Below are 15,134 nucleotides of genomic sequence, written 5' to 3' on the forward strand. Positions count from 1 at the left end.
GTCTATAAAATGGTGAGCGATCTGATGATATATTTATTCCATGGATGAGAAGGCTGAAGCCCCAAATGTCTTGACCATGCATTTGTTAACTATTATAAAAGGATCTAGGTTTTATTTTTAATTCGTTGTTATCCTTTAAAAAAAGAAAGAAAGAAAAACAGTCCACTCATGTCCTATCCAACATCCAGTTCACAGAAAGAAAGAAGCCGCAGAACTCCGAGGAGTAGACCCACAAGAAACCGGCAATGAAAATAGACACCTAATGCACCACGGACAGGATACTCAATACCGAAAAACTATAGCCCGTATTTTTGTAACAGTTCAGATTGCCATGGACGTTTTCTTTCTGGAAAATCATCGGGGATGTGGATTTTTTTAAAATCCTGAATGCATCTTTTCATCTCTTCTTCAACGCTGAGCTTCTCGCAGACCTTTTTCTTGGAGAGGTTTATTTCTCGGGACTTACTCATGAGAGTCTGGAAAAGTTCGCTGTTTCGACGCTTATCCGGTGGAGGCATTTTCTGAACCGGAGCCTTCTTCGATGGGCGATCCAATGTCAGAGTGTTGGGCTGGTGGCCTGTAGGCTGCTGGGTGCTGGTAGCGTTCTCTTGAGGCGTGCCGGCTTCGGAATGACTCTCGCAACTGGAGGTGGACAATTCGTTGCAAGACGTTCCACTCTCGCTTCCTTTGTCCGTCACCTTTTCGTGTTTCCCATCTTCGTGTTCTTGTTTAGGAGACACAGTTCTCTGGGGCGGTCCTAATAAACAAAAGGGTTCGGATTAGTAGGAGACACAACCAATTTGCAAACATTTTCATTATTTTTAAAACAAAAACAACTATAAAAGGTCAGATGCTCGGAGGAAGAGCCCCCAAAGATCTTACTTTATCGCTAGGGTTCTGTAAGAGAAGGAATGGCAGAATCCGGGGGCGGAGTCAAAAGAGTCAAAAGCCTAGAATCCCTACGTAGCCATATGGAGATTCTCAGTCATCCAGGTCATAGTTATCCAATAAGAGAACAAACCCTTTAGGACAAAATTCAGCAGCCCATCTCCTTTAAAAGACCAAGGCCGCTCTTTCCAAGACAGCAGAGTTGACATTTTGGACAGAGAGGACCGCTAGTTTGAAAGAGGGGTCAAAGAGACCATCTAGGTCAAAACTTAACAGCCCTCCCTCAACAGAGGGGGAGGGATATGACATCATCTATCTCCAGTCTACCACACAGTCCTTTCAACAATTCCAAGAAAGCTCCACACCCATTTGCACTATTCAGGTGACCCTGAGGACACAGACAAACCTCCAAGTGGCCTCAACGACTCTAAAAGAAGACAGATGACCAGCGGTCTGCAAGGAATATAAATCCTTTCATTCCTCACCATCCAACCGTATTTATTATAAGTGCTTTTTCTATTCTTTATTGAATATTGTTTCAAGTGCTGGAACGCCCGGTGCAAAGTAGCTGTTGACTTTGCTAGATTGACTGGGACAATAACAGATTGCAAGGGCCATCGCAATAATCCTTACGATAACTTGGCCAATCCTGAGTTGGAAGCTGAGGATCTGAGCCGATGCAGGAGTTTGAAGTCTGGGAATTTCTCCAAGAAATTCGTCTCCATCTGGCTGAGTTTGGAGCGCTCCTTTAGAGGGTGACACGGCCCTGGCAGAGTCTTCCGAAGCGGGCAGAGGGCGTGGTGCAACCTGAAATGTGGGTGTTCAGAGCCTTCCTCGTTAGAATAATATTTTATTTTATTTTATTCTAATTTTATTTTATTTTATTTTACTTCATTTATTTTATTCTAATTTTATTTTATTTTTTATTTTATTTTTTATTTTATTTATTATTTTATTATTTTATTTTATTTTATTATTTTATTTTATTTTATTCTAATTTTATTTTATTTTATTTTACTTATTTTATTTTATTCTAATTTTATTTTATTTTTTATTTTATTTATTATTTTATTATTTTATTTTATTTTACTTTATTTTATTCTAATTTTATTTTATTTTTTATTTTATTTATTATTTTATTATTTTATTATTTTATTTTATTTTATTATTTAATTTTATTTTACTTTATTATTTTATTTTATTTTATTATTTTATATTATTTTATTTTATTTTATTTTATTTTTATTTTATTATTTTATTTTATTATTTTATTTTATTTTATTTTATTTTATTTTATTTTATTATTTTATTTTATTTTATTTTATTATTTTATTTTATTATTTTATTTTATTTTATTTTATTTTATTTTATTATTTATTTTATTTTATTTTATTTTATTTTATTTTATTTATTTTATTATTTTATATTTTAATTTATTTTATTTTATTTTATTTATTTATTTTATTTTATTTTATTTTTTATTTTATTATTTTATTTTATTTTATTTTTTATTATTTTATTTTATTTTATTTTATTTTATTTATTATTTATTTTATTTTCCAGACTTGCCTGGGGATTCAGTCCAGGATCATTCCTAACCACAACAATATTTTATTTTCAAAAGCTGTTCCAATGTTCCAATTGATATAAACCCCCTTCTTAACTAGGATGTCTGCTCCTTACAGTTATATACATTTTTCAGACCCCAGTAACTAATGCCATATATGACTAATTATGGGAGGGACAATGCACACTTGGTTTCTTAAACATGTGCCAGGACAGGCTGGATTGCATAGACATTTTCCAAAATAGAGCCACCAAATGTGTATTTTATTCTTCTATAGATTATAACATTTGCATCCTTCTTGGTTCACATCCATCTACTGCCAGAAATGTTCCTATGACCAGAGAAAACCAACAAGCACAGTTGCTGGAATTGCATATATCTAGCTTAATAAAAAAAAAAAAAAGGACTAGGAGTGACATGATAGCAGTCTTCCAATATTTAAGGGGTTGACATTAAAAAGAGGGAGTCAAGCTATTCTCCAAAGCGCCTGAAGGCAGGACAAGAAGCAACGGATGGAAATTGATCAAGGAGAGAAGCAACCTGGAACTAAGGAGAAATTGATCAAGGAGACAAGCAACCTGGAAATAAGGAGAAATTTCATGACAGTTAGAACAATTAACCAGTGGAACAACCTGCCTCCAGAAGCTGTGAATGCTCCAACACTGGAAATTTTTAAGAAGAGACTGGACAGCCATTTGTTCGAAATGGTGTAGGGTTTCCTGCCTGAGCAGGGGATTGGACTCGATGACCTCCAAGGTCCCTTCCAACTTTATCATTATCATTATCATTACCATTATCATTATTATTACTACCTTCAAGGTCCCTTCCAACTCTGCTATTCTGTTTTTCTGTAGAATTCTTCTGTTAATCAAAACAGATTGCACTGCGATTACTACGACTCTAACCATCCCAGGCAAATATGGCCAAAAGATAAGAAGCAGTAACTGCCTTTACTGGCAATTAAAAAAAAGAAAAAAAGGCAGTCCTAATTCACTTTGCCTTATTTTTTCCTCCCACTTGGATAAGCACAATGAAAGTTTAGCCTGCAGAAAAATAAAATTAACTTCCCAGATCGCTACCGAGAGACCGGCAGAGCAGTATCCACCCTACTGCTCAAACTGCATAATTATAAGGAGCCATTTGGACTTAATGGAATTTTCATTCAGGAAAATATTCCTTCTTCCCTTCACAATGTTTGTTTCAAAACAGACTCTTGAGTTTCCGCTTTTAGCAAGATAAGCACCATAAAACGACTGAAGGAGGACTGAAATGTCACAGACAGACATCCATCTGCTCTTCCTTTCTGTTAAAACGTTCAGGGTTATTTGTATTGCTTGGAGGGGAAATCCAGAAAAAAACGAATTGCTGGAATTGGGTATGTCTAGTTTAACAAAGAGAAGGACGAGGGGGGACAGGATAGCAGTGTTCCAGTATCTCAGGGGCTGCCCCAAAGAAGAGGGAGTCAAGCTATTCTCCAAAGCACCCGAAGGCAGGACGAGAAGCAACGGGTGGAAACTGATCAAGGAGAGAAGCAACTTAGAACTAAGGAGAAACTTCCTGATAGTTAGAACAATTAACCAGTGGAACAACCTGCCTCCAGAAGTGGTGAATGCTCCAACACTGGAAGTTTTTAAGAAGAGACTGGACAGCCATTTGTCCGAAATGGTGTAGGGTTTCCTGCCTGAGCGGGGGGTTGGACTAGATGACCTCCAAGGTCCCTTCCAACTTTATTATTATTATTATTATCAAGGAGAGAAGCAGCCTAGAACTAAGGAGAAACTTCCTGACAGTGAGAACAATTAACCAGTGGAACCACCTGCCTCCAGAAGCGGTGAATGCTCCAACACTGGAAGTTTTTAAGAAGAGATTGGACAGCCATTTGTCTGAAATGGTATAGGGTTTCCTGCCTGAGCGGGGGGTTGGACTAGATGACCTCCAAGGTCCCTTCTTGTTGCAGAACAGGTAAATAGAGCAATGTGGAATTTGGGCCCCCAAAAGCAACAATCAGCGCAGAGAAGGAAAGGTTGACATAATGTGGTTCTATCACGCTCAGCTTTTGCGTTTTAAATTATAACACGATGTGAATTTCATCCCATTTGCCCACATTCTCTCCCACTTATTAAAACCAAAATTCATAGCCCATTTTATCACTCGGCGTGTCCTTCTTCGCTTTCCACCTTAACAAAAGCTTGTACATTTTCGCAATTACACGTTCATCGTTTGTACATCATTCATTTCCAGATTCTACCTTGCATTGCTCAAGTCCCGTTATCCTTTTATCTGTATTAAGATCTTTCTCTTAATTGTGCATATGAAAATCATTGGAAAGGAAAGTTCCTCCACGGTCATTGTTCTCTTGACTTCATCTTACGTTCTCCCCCTTCCTTTATTAATAAATCTTGATAGGTTGCCCATTTCTATCTGCTGGGGTTTTTTTTCTCTCTCTCTCTCTCTCTCTCCTCTGAAATCCTCTTCTGATGGTTTAATACAAATATTAAAAAGCAGTGGGAGGTGGGAGGAAATAATAGAGAGCCCTGAAAAGCCTTTGGCATAATTGCTAGGAGAGGAATAATTGACCAGCAAGAGTCAAGTAGCAGTAATTTCCTAGGAATACCCAAGCAGGAACCAAACTTAGAACACAGAACATAGAATAACAGAGTTGGAAGGGACCGTGGAGGTGTTCTAGTCCAGCCCTCTGCTCAAGCAGGAGACCCTTCCATAATCACAGAATGCCAGAGGTGGAAGGGACCTTATAATAATAATAATAATAATAATAATAATAATAATAATAATAATAATAATAATAATAATAATAATAATAATAATAAGAAGAAGAAGAAGAAGAAGAAGAAGAAGAAGAAGAAGAAGTAGTAGTAGTAGTAGTAGTAGTAGTAGTAGTAGTAGTAGTAGTAGTAGTGCCTTGGGTGCAATCCCAAAACAACTGGAGCACCACTTGAACACCATTGTCATTGGCAAATTTAATAATAAAGTTGGAAGGGACCTTGGAGGTCATCAAGTCCAACCCCCTGCTCAGGCAGGAAACCCTACACCATTTCGGACAAATGGCCATCCAGTCTCTTCTTAAAAATTTCCAGTGTTGGAGCATTCGCAGCTTCTGGAGGCAGGTTGTTCCACTGGTTAATTGTTCTCACTGTCAGGAAGTTTCTCCTTAGTTCTAGGTTGCTTCTCTCCTTGGTTAGTTTCCACCCGTTGCTTCTTGTCCTGCCTTCAGGTGCTTTGGAGAATAGATTGACTCCCTCTTCTTTGGGGCAGCCCCTGAGATACTGGAAGACTGCTGTCATATCCCCCCTCGTCCTTCTCTTCGTTAAACTAGACATCCCCAATTCCAGCAACCGTTCCTTGTATGTTTTAACCTCCAGTCCCCTAATGTTCACTAAATTCCCTTACACAAAATTCAGACACCATTTGCACAACAGAGGGTGACTTATTGTTACACAGAGTCCTTAACAGACAGACTAACATTTCTTATTTTACAGGGCTGTGTGTTTACCAACAACCACTTCTCTCTCACACACAAAATACATCAAACAAACAAAATCTTGCCAAAGTGATTAAGAAAGCCAAGGTAACCGGCTAATGAGATGAAGAACAGAGCCTAATTGGTCATGAAATGTCAATATTTCAATAAATGTGCACCGGAAGTTTAGTACACTTAATTAGCCTCTCTCTCCTTCCATTCCTCCTTCCAAGCTATAAATCAAGAAAAAGACAAATTGCCCACTGTTACAAAACATTCATATTCCGATTTATCAAAAGTAAGACAAATACAGGGAACAATATGTTTCCGGGAGATAAAGAAAACATATTAAAACAGCTCGGCTTCTTAGGCTAATGCCATTTAAAGACTAGCTACAGGTGATCTTTCTTATTTCAATTTGCAATCTATTCCCAGAGTTCAGCATTGTGTTGCGCATGAAATGTTGGCATTAATCTAGTCTCACGTTAAGACGCCATTAGCAAATTGACTTGGTATTGAAACGAGATTCAAATGCAGGGAACAAATTGCTCTTATTGAACCAATACTAGCCCACCCGTTCCTGCTAAACTGGAATTAAGAAACTGGGGAAAAAAAACATGATTATGTGAAGCATTAGAGAGAAGGAATCTTGCAATAGTGGCGAATATCTGTATCTCTAATGGCAGACAGTGAAGAGGAACTAAAGAGCCTCTTGATGCGGGTGAAGAAGGAGTGTGCAAAAGCTGGCTTGAAACTCAACATTAAGAAAACCAAGATCATGGCATCCGGCCCTCTCAATTCCTGGCAAATAGATGGGGAAGAAATGGAGGTAGTGACAGATTTTATCTTCCTGGGCTCCAAGATCACCGCAGATGGGGACTGCAGCCAAGAAATTAGAAGACGCTTGCTTCTGGGGAGGAAAGCTATGGCAAATCTAGACAGCATACTAAAAAGCAGAGACATCATCCTGCCAACAAAAGTACGTATAGTCAAGGCCATGGTTTTCCCAGTTGCAATGTNTGCAAGGCGATCCAACCGGTCAGTCCTAGAGGAGATCAACCCCGACTGCTCTTTAGAAGGCCAGATCCTGAAGTTGAAACTCAAGTCCTTTGGCCACCTAATGAGAAGGAAGGACTCACTGGAGAAGAGCCTAATGCTGGGAAAGATGGAGGGCAAGAGAAGAAGGGGACGACAGAGAAGGAGGTGGCTGGATGGAGTCACTGAAGTAGTAGGTATGAGCTTCAATGGACTCCAGAAGATGGTAGAGGACGGGAAGGCCTGGAGGAACGTTGTCCATGGGGTCATGCTGGGTTGGACATGACTTCACAATTAACAACAACAACAATCTGTAGCTCAGGTGTAGGATGGGGGTGAAGGTGCGTTCTCCGAGCTTGTGGGTTGGCTTCTGAACGTTTTGCTACCAGGCTGGGTAACATCTTCAGCGGAGTTTAAGGGATGGGAGTGTTGATGTTATTTTGTTCATAAGGGCTTCAGCTGTGTTGTAGACTGTTTACACCAAGGGAATTGGCTGTAAAATATCCACTGCAAATATGCCTGGGGGATGTTTCAAATTAACAACAGTAAGCCCGATGCATTTCAAATGCTCAAAATAATACACATGTATTCATTTAATAATCCTCTTTACAATAATGTTGTAATGTTGTCTAATGTAGCTTAATTCTCAGATTGCAAATGAAGGGCTCCTGATTAAAACACAATGCGGGGACTGGCATTTATATGCCTAGATATTATAAATATGTGATAATTACATCCAGCATATAAAACCGCTATCAAGAAGATTAACGAGGTTTGTTGCAAACATCAGCCCATAAAAATAAGCATTATTACATTAAGTACCTAATTCTATTAGTAAATTATTTCTTGGCTCCTTGAAATGATGTGAACATGTGCAGACTTACCAAAGATACTTCTTTGCAGTTTCTGTGTCTGGTAGTGCAAATATCATTGAATGATGTGTACAGAGGACTTTTTGAAAAGTCAGAGTTAACCGTTTTAAGAAAATATGATTTACAATCCTGAGTTGTAGGCATGACAAAGCAAGACAAGAAGCTGGCATTTACTTCCAGTTTGACTGCTGAAAAGTTTTGTAAAACTTTGCTTAAAAATGGCAATTAAAGTTACAACTTGTATAATAAGAGAGATAATCTAGGGGGGGGGGGGGAGAAAAATACATTCCCTCATTTAATCCGTCCGCTTAACCATAAAAGTTTCTGAAAGTCCAAACAGCATCTGTTTCTATGACAGCCGAGTATTTTGAGCAGAACGGATCAACAGAAAAAAGAGATCTTGATTGTAGAAACAGCTGACAGACAAAAGCTCATGGACATGGACATTCCTTTACATTTCCAAAGGCAAATAGATGAATTACTCTTGCAGGGGGGGGGGAGGGAATGATTTCAAGACAGATTTTTTTTTTTAAATCTATAGAAAACAACATTGATTATAGATGCTTAATTTCAAGGCAGGAAACAAGTTTTCCTGTGAACAGTGAAACTCAGCAAGAGAAGAAACAGATGGCCTGCAGTGGAATATTTCATTCCTTGAAAAGAAATTAAAATATACAATCTCACAGCCTGCATTTAGGATAGGATAGGATAGGATAGGATAGGATAGGATAGGATAGGATAGGATAGGATAGGATAGGATAGGAAGATAATGTAGGATAGGATAGGATAGGATAGGATAGGAAGATAATATAATATAATATAATATAATATAATATAATATAATATAATATAATATAATATAATATAATATAATATAATATAATATAATATAATATAATATAATAAATATAATATAATATAATATAATATAATATAATATAATATAATATAATATAATATAATATAATATAATATAATATAATATAATATAATATAATATAATATAATATAATATAATAATATAATATAATATAATATAATATAATATAATATAATATAATATAATATAGGATAGGATAGGACAGGACAGGACAGGACAGGACAGGATAGGAAGATAATATAATATAGGATGGGATAGGATAGGATAGGATAGGATAGGAAAGGAAGATAATATAATATAATATAATATAGGATTGGATAAGATAGGATAGGATAGGATAGGAAGATAATATAATATAGGATGGGATAGGATAGGATAGGACAGGACAGGACAGGACAGGACAGGATAGGATAGGATAGGAAGATAATATAGGATAGGATAGGATAGGATAGGATAAGGCAAGGCAAGACAGGATAAGATGAGATGAGATGAGATGAGATGAGATGGGATGGGATGGGATGGGATGGGATAAGGTGAGATGAGACGAGACGAGACGAGACGAGACAAGACGAGACAAGATAAGATAAGATAAGATAAGGCGAGGCTGAAAGGACTGTGTTGTAGACTGGAGATAAATAGTGTTGTATCCCTCCCCCTCTGTTCAGTTTTGACCTAGATGGCCTCTTTGACCCCTTTTTCAAACTAGCGGTCCTCTCTGTCCAAAATGTGGACTTTGCTCTCTTCGAAAGAGTGGCCTTTGTCTTCTAAATCAGGGGTCCCCAACCCCTGGTCCGTGGACCAGTACCAGACCACGGCATACCAGCAACCGGTCTGCACAAACAAGCAAAGCCCCATCCGCAGGATGCAGGCAGTACACAAAACCACGCCCCCTCCGGTCCGCAGAAAAACCTCTCTCCAGGGAACCGGTCCCTGGTGCTCAAAAGGTTGGGGACCTCTGTTCTAAATGCAGACGGACTGCTGAATCTTGTCCTGATGAGTTTGTTCTCCTAGGTTGTGCCAGGCATTTATGCTCTGGTTTTTTTGTTTCCCCAATGTACAGATCTGCACCTGGCTCCCTGCATTGTACTGCGAAACAGTATAAGGAAGTCCAGTTGCCTTGTGAAAAAAATGAGACAACTTTGGGACACCGTGACCCGGATGATTGAGCATCTCCATAGACATTTAGCCCTCTTTCTGGCTTGTGCAGTATACAGGTCCTCCATGGAAGGGAGGCTGGTTGCCATTATTTTTTTCGCAGTCCTAACTCTCCATTGAAGTCCGTCCCTCTCCTGTTTGGTTGCTGTGACAAACCAGACAGTTGTTGTTGTTAGTTGCGAAGTCGTGTCTGACCCGTTGCGACCCCATGGACCATGTTCCTCCAGGCCTTCCTGTCCTCTACCATCTTCTGGAGTCCATTGAAGCTCACGCCTCCTGCTTCAGGGACTCCATCCAGCCACCTCATTCTCTGTCGTCCCCTTCTTCTCTTGCCCTCCATCTTTCCCAGCATCAGGCTCTTCTCCAGGGAGTCCTTCCTTCTCATTAGGTGATCAAAGTACTTGAGTTTCCACTTCAGGATCTGGCCTTCTAAAGAGCAGTCGGGGTTGATCTCCTCTAGGACTGACCGGTTTGAATGCCTTGCAGTCCAAGGGACTCGCAGGAGTCTTCTCCAGCACCAGAGTTCAAAGGCCTCCATTCTTTGTCGCTCAGCCTTTCTTATGGTCCAACTTTCACAGCCATACATTGCAACTGGGAAAACCATGGCCTTGGCTATACGCACTTTTGTTGGCAGGGTGATGTCTCTGCTTTTTAGTATGCTGTCTAGATTTGCCATAGCTTTCTTCCCCAGGAGCAAGCGTCTTTTAATTTCTTGGTTGCAGTCCCCATCTGCGGCGACCTTGGAGCCCAGGAAAATAAAATCTGTCACTACCTCCATTTCTTTCCCATCTATTTGCCAGGAATTGAGAGGGCCGGATGCCACGATCTTGGTTTTCTTAATGTTGAGTTTCAAGCCAACTTTTGCACTCTCCTTCTTCACCCGCATAAGAGGCTCTTTAGTTCCTCTTCACTTTCTGCCATTAGAGTGGTATCATCTGCACATCTTAGGTTGTTGATATTTCTCCCGGCAATCTTAATTCCAACTTTTGATTCATTTAGCCCTGCCTTTCTCATGATGTGCTCTGCATAGAAGTTAAATAGGCAGGGCGACAGTATACAGCCTTGCCGGACTCCTTTCCCAATTTTGAACCAATCAGTGGTTCCGTGTCCAGTTCTCACTGTTGCTTCTTGACCCGCATATAGGTTTCTCAAGAGACAAATAAGATGGTCTGGTACTCCCATCTCTTTAAGAACTTGCCACGATTTGTTGTGATCCACACAATCAAAGGCTTTAGCATAGTCAATGAAGCAGAAGTAGATGTTTTTCTGGAATTCCCTAGCTTTCTCCATGATCCAGCGTATGTTGGCAATTTGATCTCTAGTTCTTCTGCCTCTCCGAAATCCTAAATGATAGACTCAACAATTCCTCTGTAGAACTGTATCAGTAGATCCTTGGGCAATCTAAGCTTTCTGAATTGATGGAGGAAGATGTTTCATGCCCATTTTGTCACTAACCACCCACCCATCTACCCATTTCAGTGCAGATGTGAAGATGTGATATTTTTTTTCTCCCAAATGAAGAAGAAAGATCAATTGAATTTCTAAAGATAACATCAACATCCTTAACTATGCAAGTAGCTGGAGGCTTTTTGGGGGGGGAGGGTCTTAATTAAAAATATTTCATCAGCAAGAGTCCCACAAAACTCACAATGTTGTATGTGTTCCATCCCCTGCCCGTTTTATCCTTCCTCGGGGTTTGTTCCAATATACAGCCGAGCACATTTTGTGCTCTTAGGGAAAAATGTGTCCAGTGAGAACTGGATCTTTTGTGCATTCTGGAACGAAATGATTAGTAAAAAAAAAAAAGGGTTGCAAAAGGATAAGAGGAAAAAAGTGAGAAAAACAGAACAATATTTGCCATAGGGGAGAATATATGCAGCTCAGAGTTGAACTGCGAGAGCATTAAAGACACCACAAAAGAGTCTTTTAATCTTTATGACTTTATATTAAGAGTTTTCAGCTAGTCCACATTTAGCGACTGTCTGGTTTATTAAAGGCAATAAAGATCATAAAAAGGAAGAAAACATGCCTCTAAGAGTTAAGAATGGGGGAAAGTGATTATTTGGAAGAGATATACACACAGACATATTTGTGTGTTTGTGTGCATGCAACCAAATGGTAGGATTCTATAATACATAGGGTTTTTTTTAAATATTAAACTTTCTCTTCCTGACCAACTAATTTTTTTTTACCTCTGCTTGAAAATGCCTGTGCTTTTCCAAGCAGAAAAATTCAAACTAAAAGAAAGAAAATCATAAATCACTAAAATCATAACATTTGTTTCCTGGTTTATTTTGGCCGGCTTTGCCCTTCCTTCTTTGTCTCTCTTTGTTTACAAGATCTCCTATTCCTCCAACATAGACTCATTTAGCCCAAATGTTTGCTAGCCGTGTTATTTCTGTGTTTTGGGGGTAACCAATTACGTATGTGGCTATTTTAATAATAATAATAGTAAAGTTGGAAGGGACCTTGAAGGTCATCTAGTCCAACTCCCTGCTCAGGCAGGAAACCCTATACCATTTCGGACAAATGGCTGTCCAGTCTCTTCTTAAAAACTTCCACTTTTGGAGCATGCACAGCTTCTGGAGGCAGGTTGTTCCACTGGTTAATTGTTCTCACTGTCAGGAAGTTTCTCCTTAGTTCTAGATTGCTTCTCTCCTTGATTAGTTTCCATCCGTTGCTTCTTGTCCTGCCTCCAGGCGCTTTGGGGAATAGCTTGACTCCCTCTTCTTTATGGCAACCCCTGAGATATTGGAACACTGCTATCATGTCCCCCCTTGTCCTTCTCTTCATTTTGCTTGGAAAATACAGCAAATATAACATACTCGTGGCTGGGTTTTTTATTATTATTATTATCCTTTATAATTCAGAGTTTTATATCTATGAATCACCAACGGGAATCCTTTAAGGTAAAAGTTAACAGTAAGCAGCAGAGGTGGTAAGATTCGCCAGTTTCTAAATCAATGTTTTTCCCTAGGAAATTTGATAGATGGGTTATAGAATCTCCATGCTACGTTCTCAAATCAAAGTCTGCAGTAATTGTATTCCAGCAACAGTAACGACAGATAAAGCAGAATTCTTTAGCCAGTGAATGAGCGGAAGTATGTTGTCATTTGATCTCTTCTTCTAAACCACCAAGGCAATATAAATGGACTCTCTTACTCCTTTCTCATAACTGCCTTTGGGATTGAAATAGCTCAGCTATCCTCCAGAGTCGCCAATGAATTTTGCAGATGAAGGCAGCCACCCAGCCAAGGTTCAAGATCAGGGCTGTAAAAGATTTCAATGCACTGTCAACACGTTCTCACCATCGACCAAATTCTCCCTCCAGTAACAGAATTCAAAACAGAATTTTCGAAAGGCTAACTAACCCCTATTTGGTAAACCGTGCTAAACCGACGTTTAGAATATTGAATGTGTTTCCCCCCACCCCTTGCCGTGTCCTTGCGGCTTATCACAAGCCTGTCGTTGGCATATCACATTGATATACAGGCCATCATGAACCCTGTTGGCTCAACTGAAACCTAAGATTAATCAAGGAGAGAAGCAACCTAGAAGTAAGGAGAAACTTCCTGACAGTTAGAACAATTAACCAGTGGAACAACCTGCCTCCAGAAGCGGTGAGTGCTCCAACACTGGAAGTTTTTAAAGAAGAGACTGGACAGCCATTTGTCTGAAGTTGTATAGGGTTTCCTGCCTGAGCAGGGGGTTGGACTAGAAGACCTCCAAGGTCCCTTCCAACTGTATTATTATTATTATTGCAATTCCCCTTTCACTTATCTGAGAGTAAGCCCCATTAAATTCAGTGGGCCTATCTTTGAGTGGCCAAATTCAAGGCTCCAGGATGTGATCCGTACTAATTCAGCTCAATATATTAGCTGTCTATCACACTATACAAGGCTAAGGGAATTTAACAGAATAACAAGAGTTGGATGGGACCTTGGAGGTCTTCTAGTCCAACTCCCTGCTCAGGCAGGAGACCCTATATCATTTCAGACAAATGCTTGTCCAATCTCTTCTTTAAAACCTCCAGTGATGGAGCATCTACAACTTCTGAAGGCAAGTCGTTCCACTGATTAATTGTTCTCACTGTGAGGAAATTTCTCCTTAGTTCTAAATTGCTTCTCTCCTTGATTAGTTTCTATCCGTTGCTTCTCATCCTGCCTTCAAGTGCTTTGGAGAATAGCTTGACCCCCTCTTCTTTATGGCAGCCCCTCAAATCCTGGAAGACTACTATTTATTTCTTTTAAATCAATCAATCAATCAATCAATCAATCAATCTTTATTTACTATTTATTTATTTAAATAAAGAAATCAATGTTTTACTTAAGGCCTTAAAACAGCAGACCCCAAACCTTTGGGGGCCAGGGACTAGTTCCACAGACAGAGTTTTTTTCCCGTGGATCGGTGTGTGTGTGTGTGTGTGTGTGTGTGGTTTCACCTGCTACCTGCTAAGTGAATTTGCTTGTCAGAAGGTCACCAAAGGGGAAAAAAACATGACCCTGGGACATTGCAATCATCATAAGTACATACAAAATATTTTTAATGAACAGATTTATTTATTACAGGTATTTTTATGTGGCCCAGCTTGAGGGGACATCTGAAATGTATGAAAGTAAAAAAAATATGGGATCAATATCTAAGACATGAAACACTATTGGTATCTGGCAAGTGAGATGCCCATCGCCACTCAATGTCAGAGTTCAACTCTCAAAAGTTGGAGAGTTGACTAAAGGGAACCAAAAGAGACTTCTTGAGAGTCCCATCTGCGCATAAAGGGAGTGATTGGCAAGGAAATAACGATTCCAGGAGGGTATCTTAGATCATGGGTCCCCAAACCCTGGTCTGTGGACCAGCACCGGGCCGCGGCATGCCAGCAACCGGGTCGCTCAAACAAGCAAAGCCCCATCCATGGGATGCAGGCAACATGCAAAACACCTCTGGGTCTGTGGAAAAAACTTTCTCCATGGAACCAGTCCCTGGTGCCCAAAAGGTTGATCCTATTTGATTTTTTACTTCATACATTACAGAGGTCATCTCCAGCTGGACCACATAAAAATACCCGTAATAAATCCATTAATTGAAAAAAAAATATTTCGTATTTCATCAGATCAAGAAAAGGATCTTTTATTTTTCCTGAGTATAATGCCCTTTCTGGTATTATACAAAGCGGGCCACGGATCCAGAATATTAAAAAATAAAATATAAAAAAAATACATTATAATTGTCTTATGCAATCCATTCCTGCTTAGCTGACAA

The 15,134-nt window shown here is 39.3% G+C and overlaps 1 protein-coding gene across 1 annotated transcript in view; it reads right to left on the bottom strand.

Moving 5' to 3' along the window:
- Positions 1–296: 296 nt before the first annotated feature.
- Positions 297–15,134, bottom strand: part of KCTD8 (potassium channel tetramerization domain containing 8) — a 33,655-nt gene continuing 18,817 nt past the window's right edge. The window contains exon 2 of the mRNA XM_015827363.1: positions 297–757. Within this exon, the coding sequence (XP_015682849.1) occupies positions 297–757 (461 nt within the window). The remainder of the gene's footprint in view (positions 758–15,134) is intronic.

Source organism: Protobothrops mucrosquamatus, unplaced genomic scaffold (genome assembly GCF_001527695.2).
Source record: "Protobothrops mucrosquamatus isolate PMUCROS unplaced genomic scaffold, P.Mucros_1.0 scaffold3651, whole genome shotgun sequence".
Classification (NCBI taxonomy): Eukaryota; Metazoa; Chordata; class Lepidosauria; order Squamata; family Viperidae; genus Protobothrops; species Protobothrops mucrosquamatus.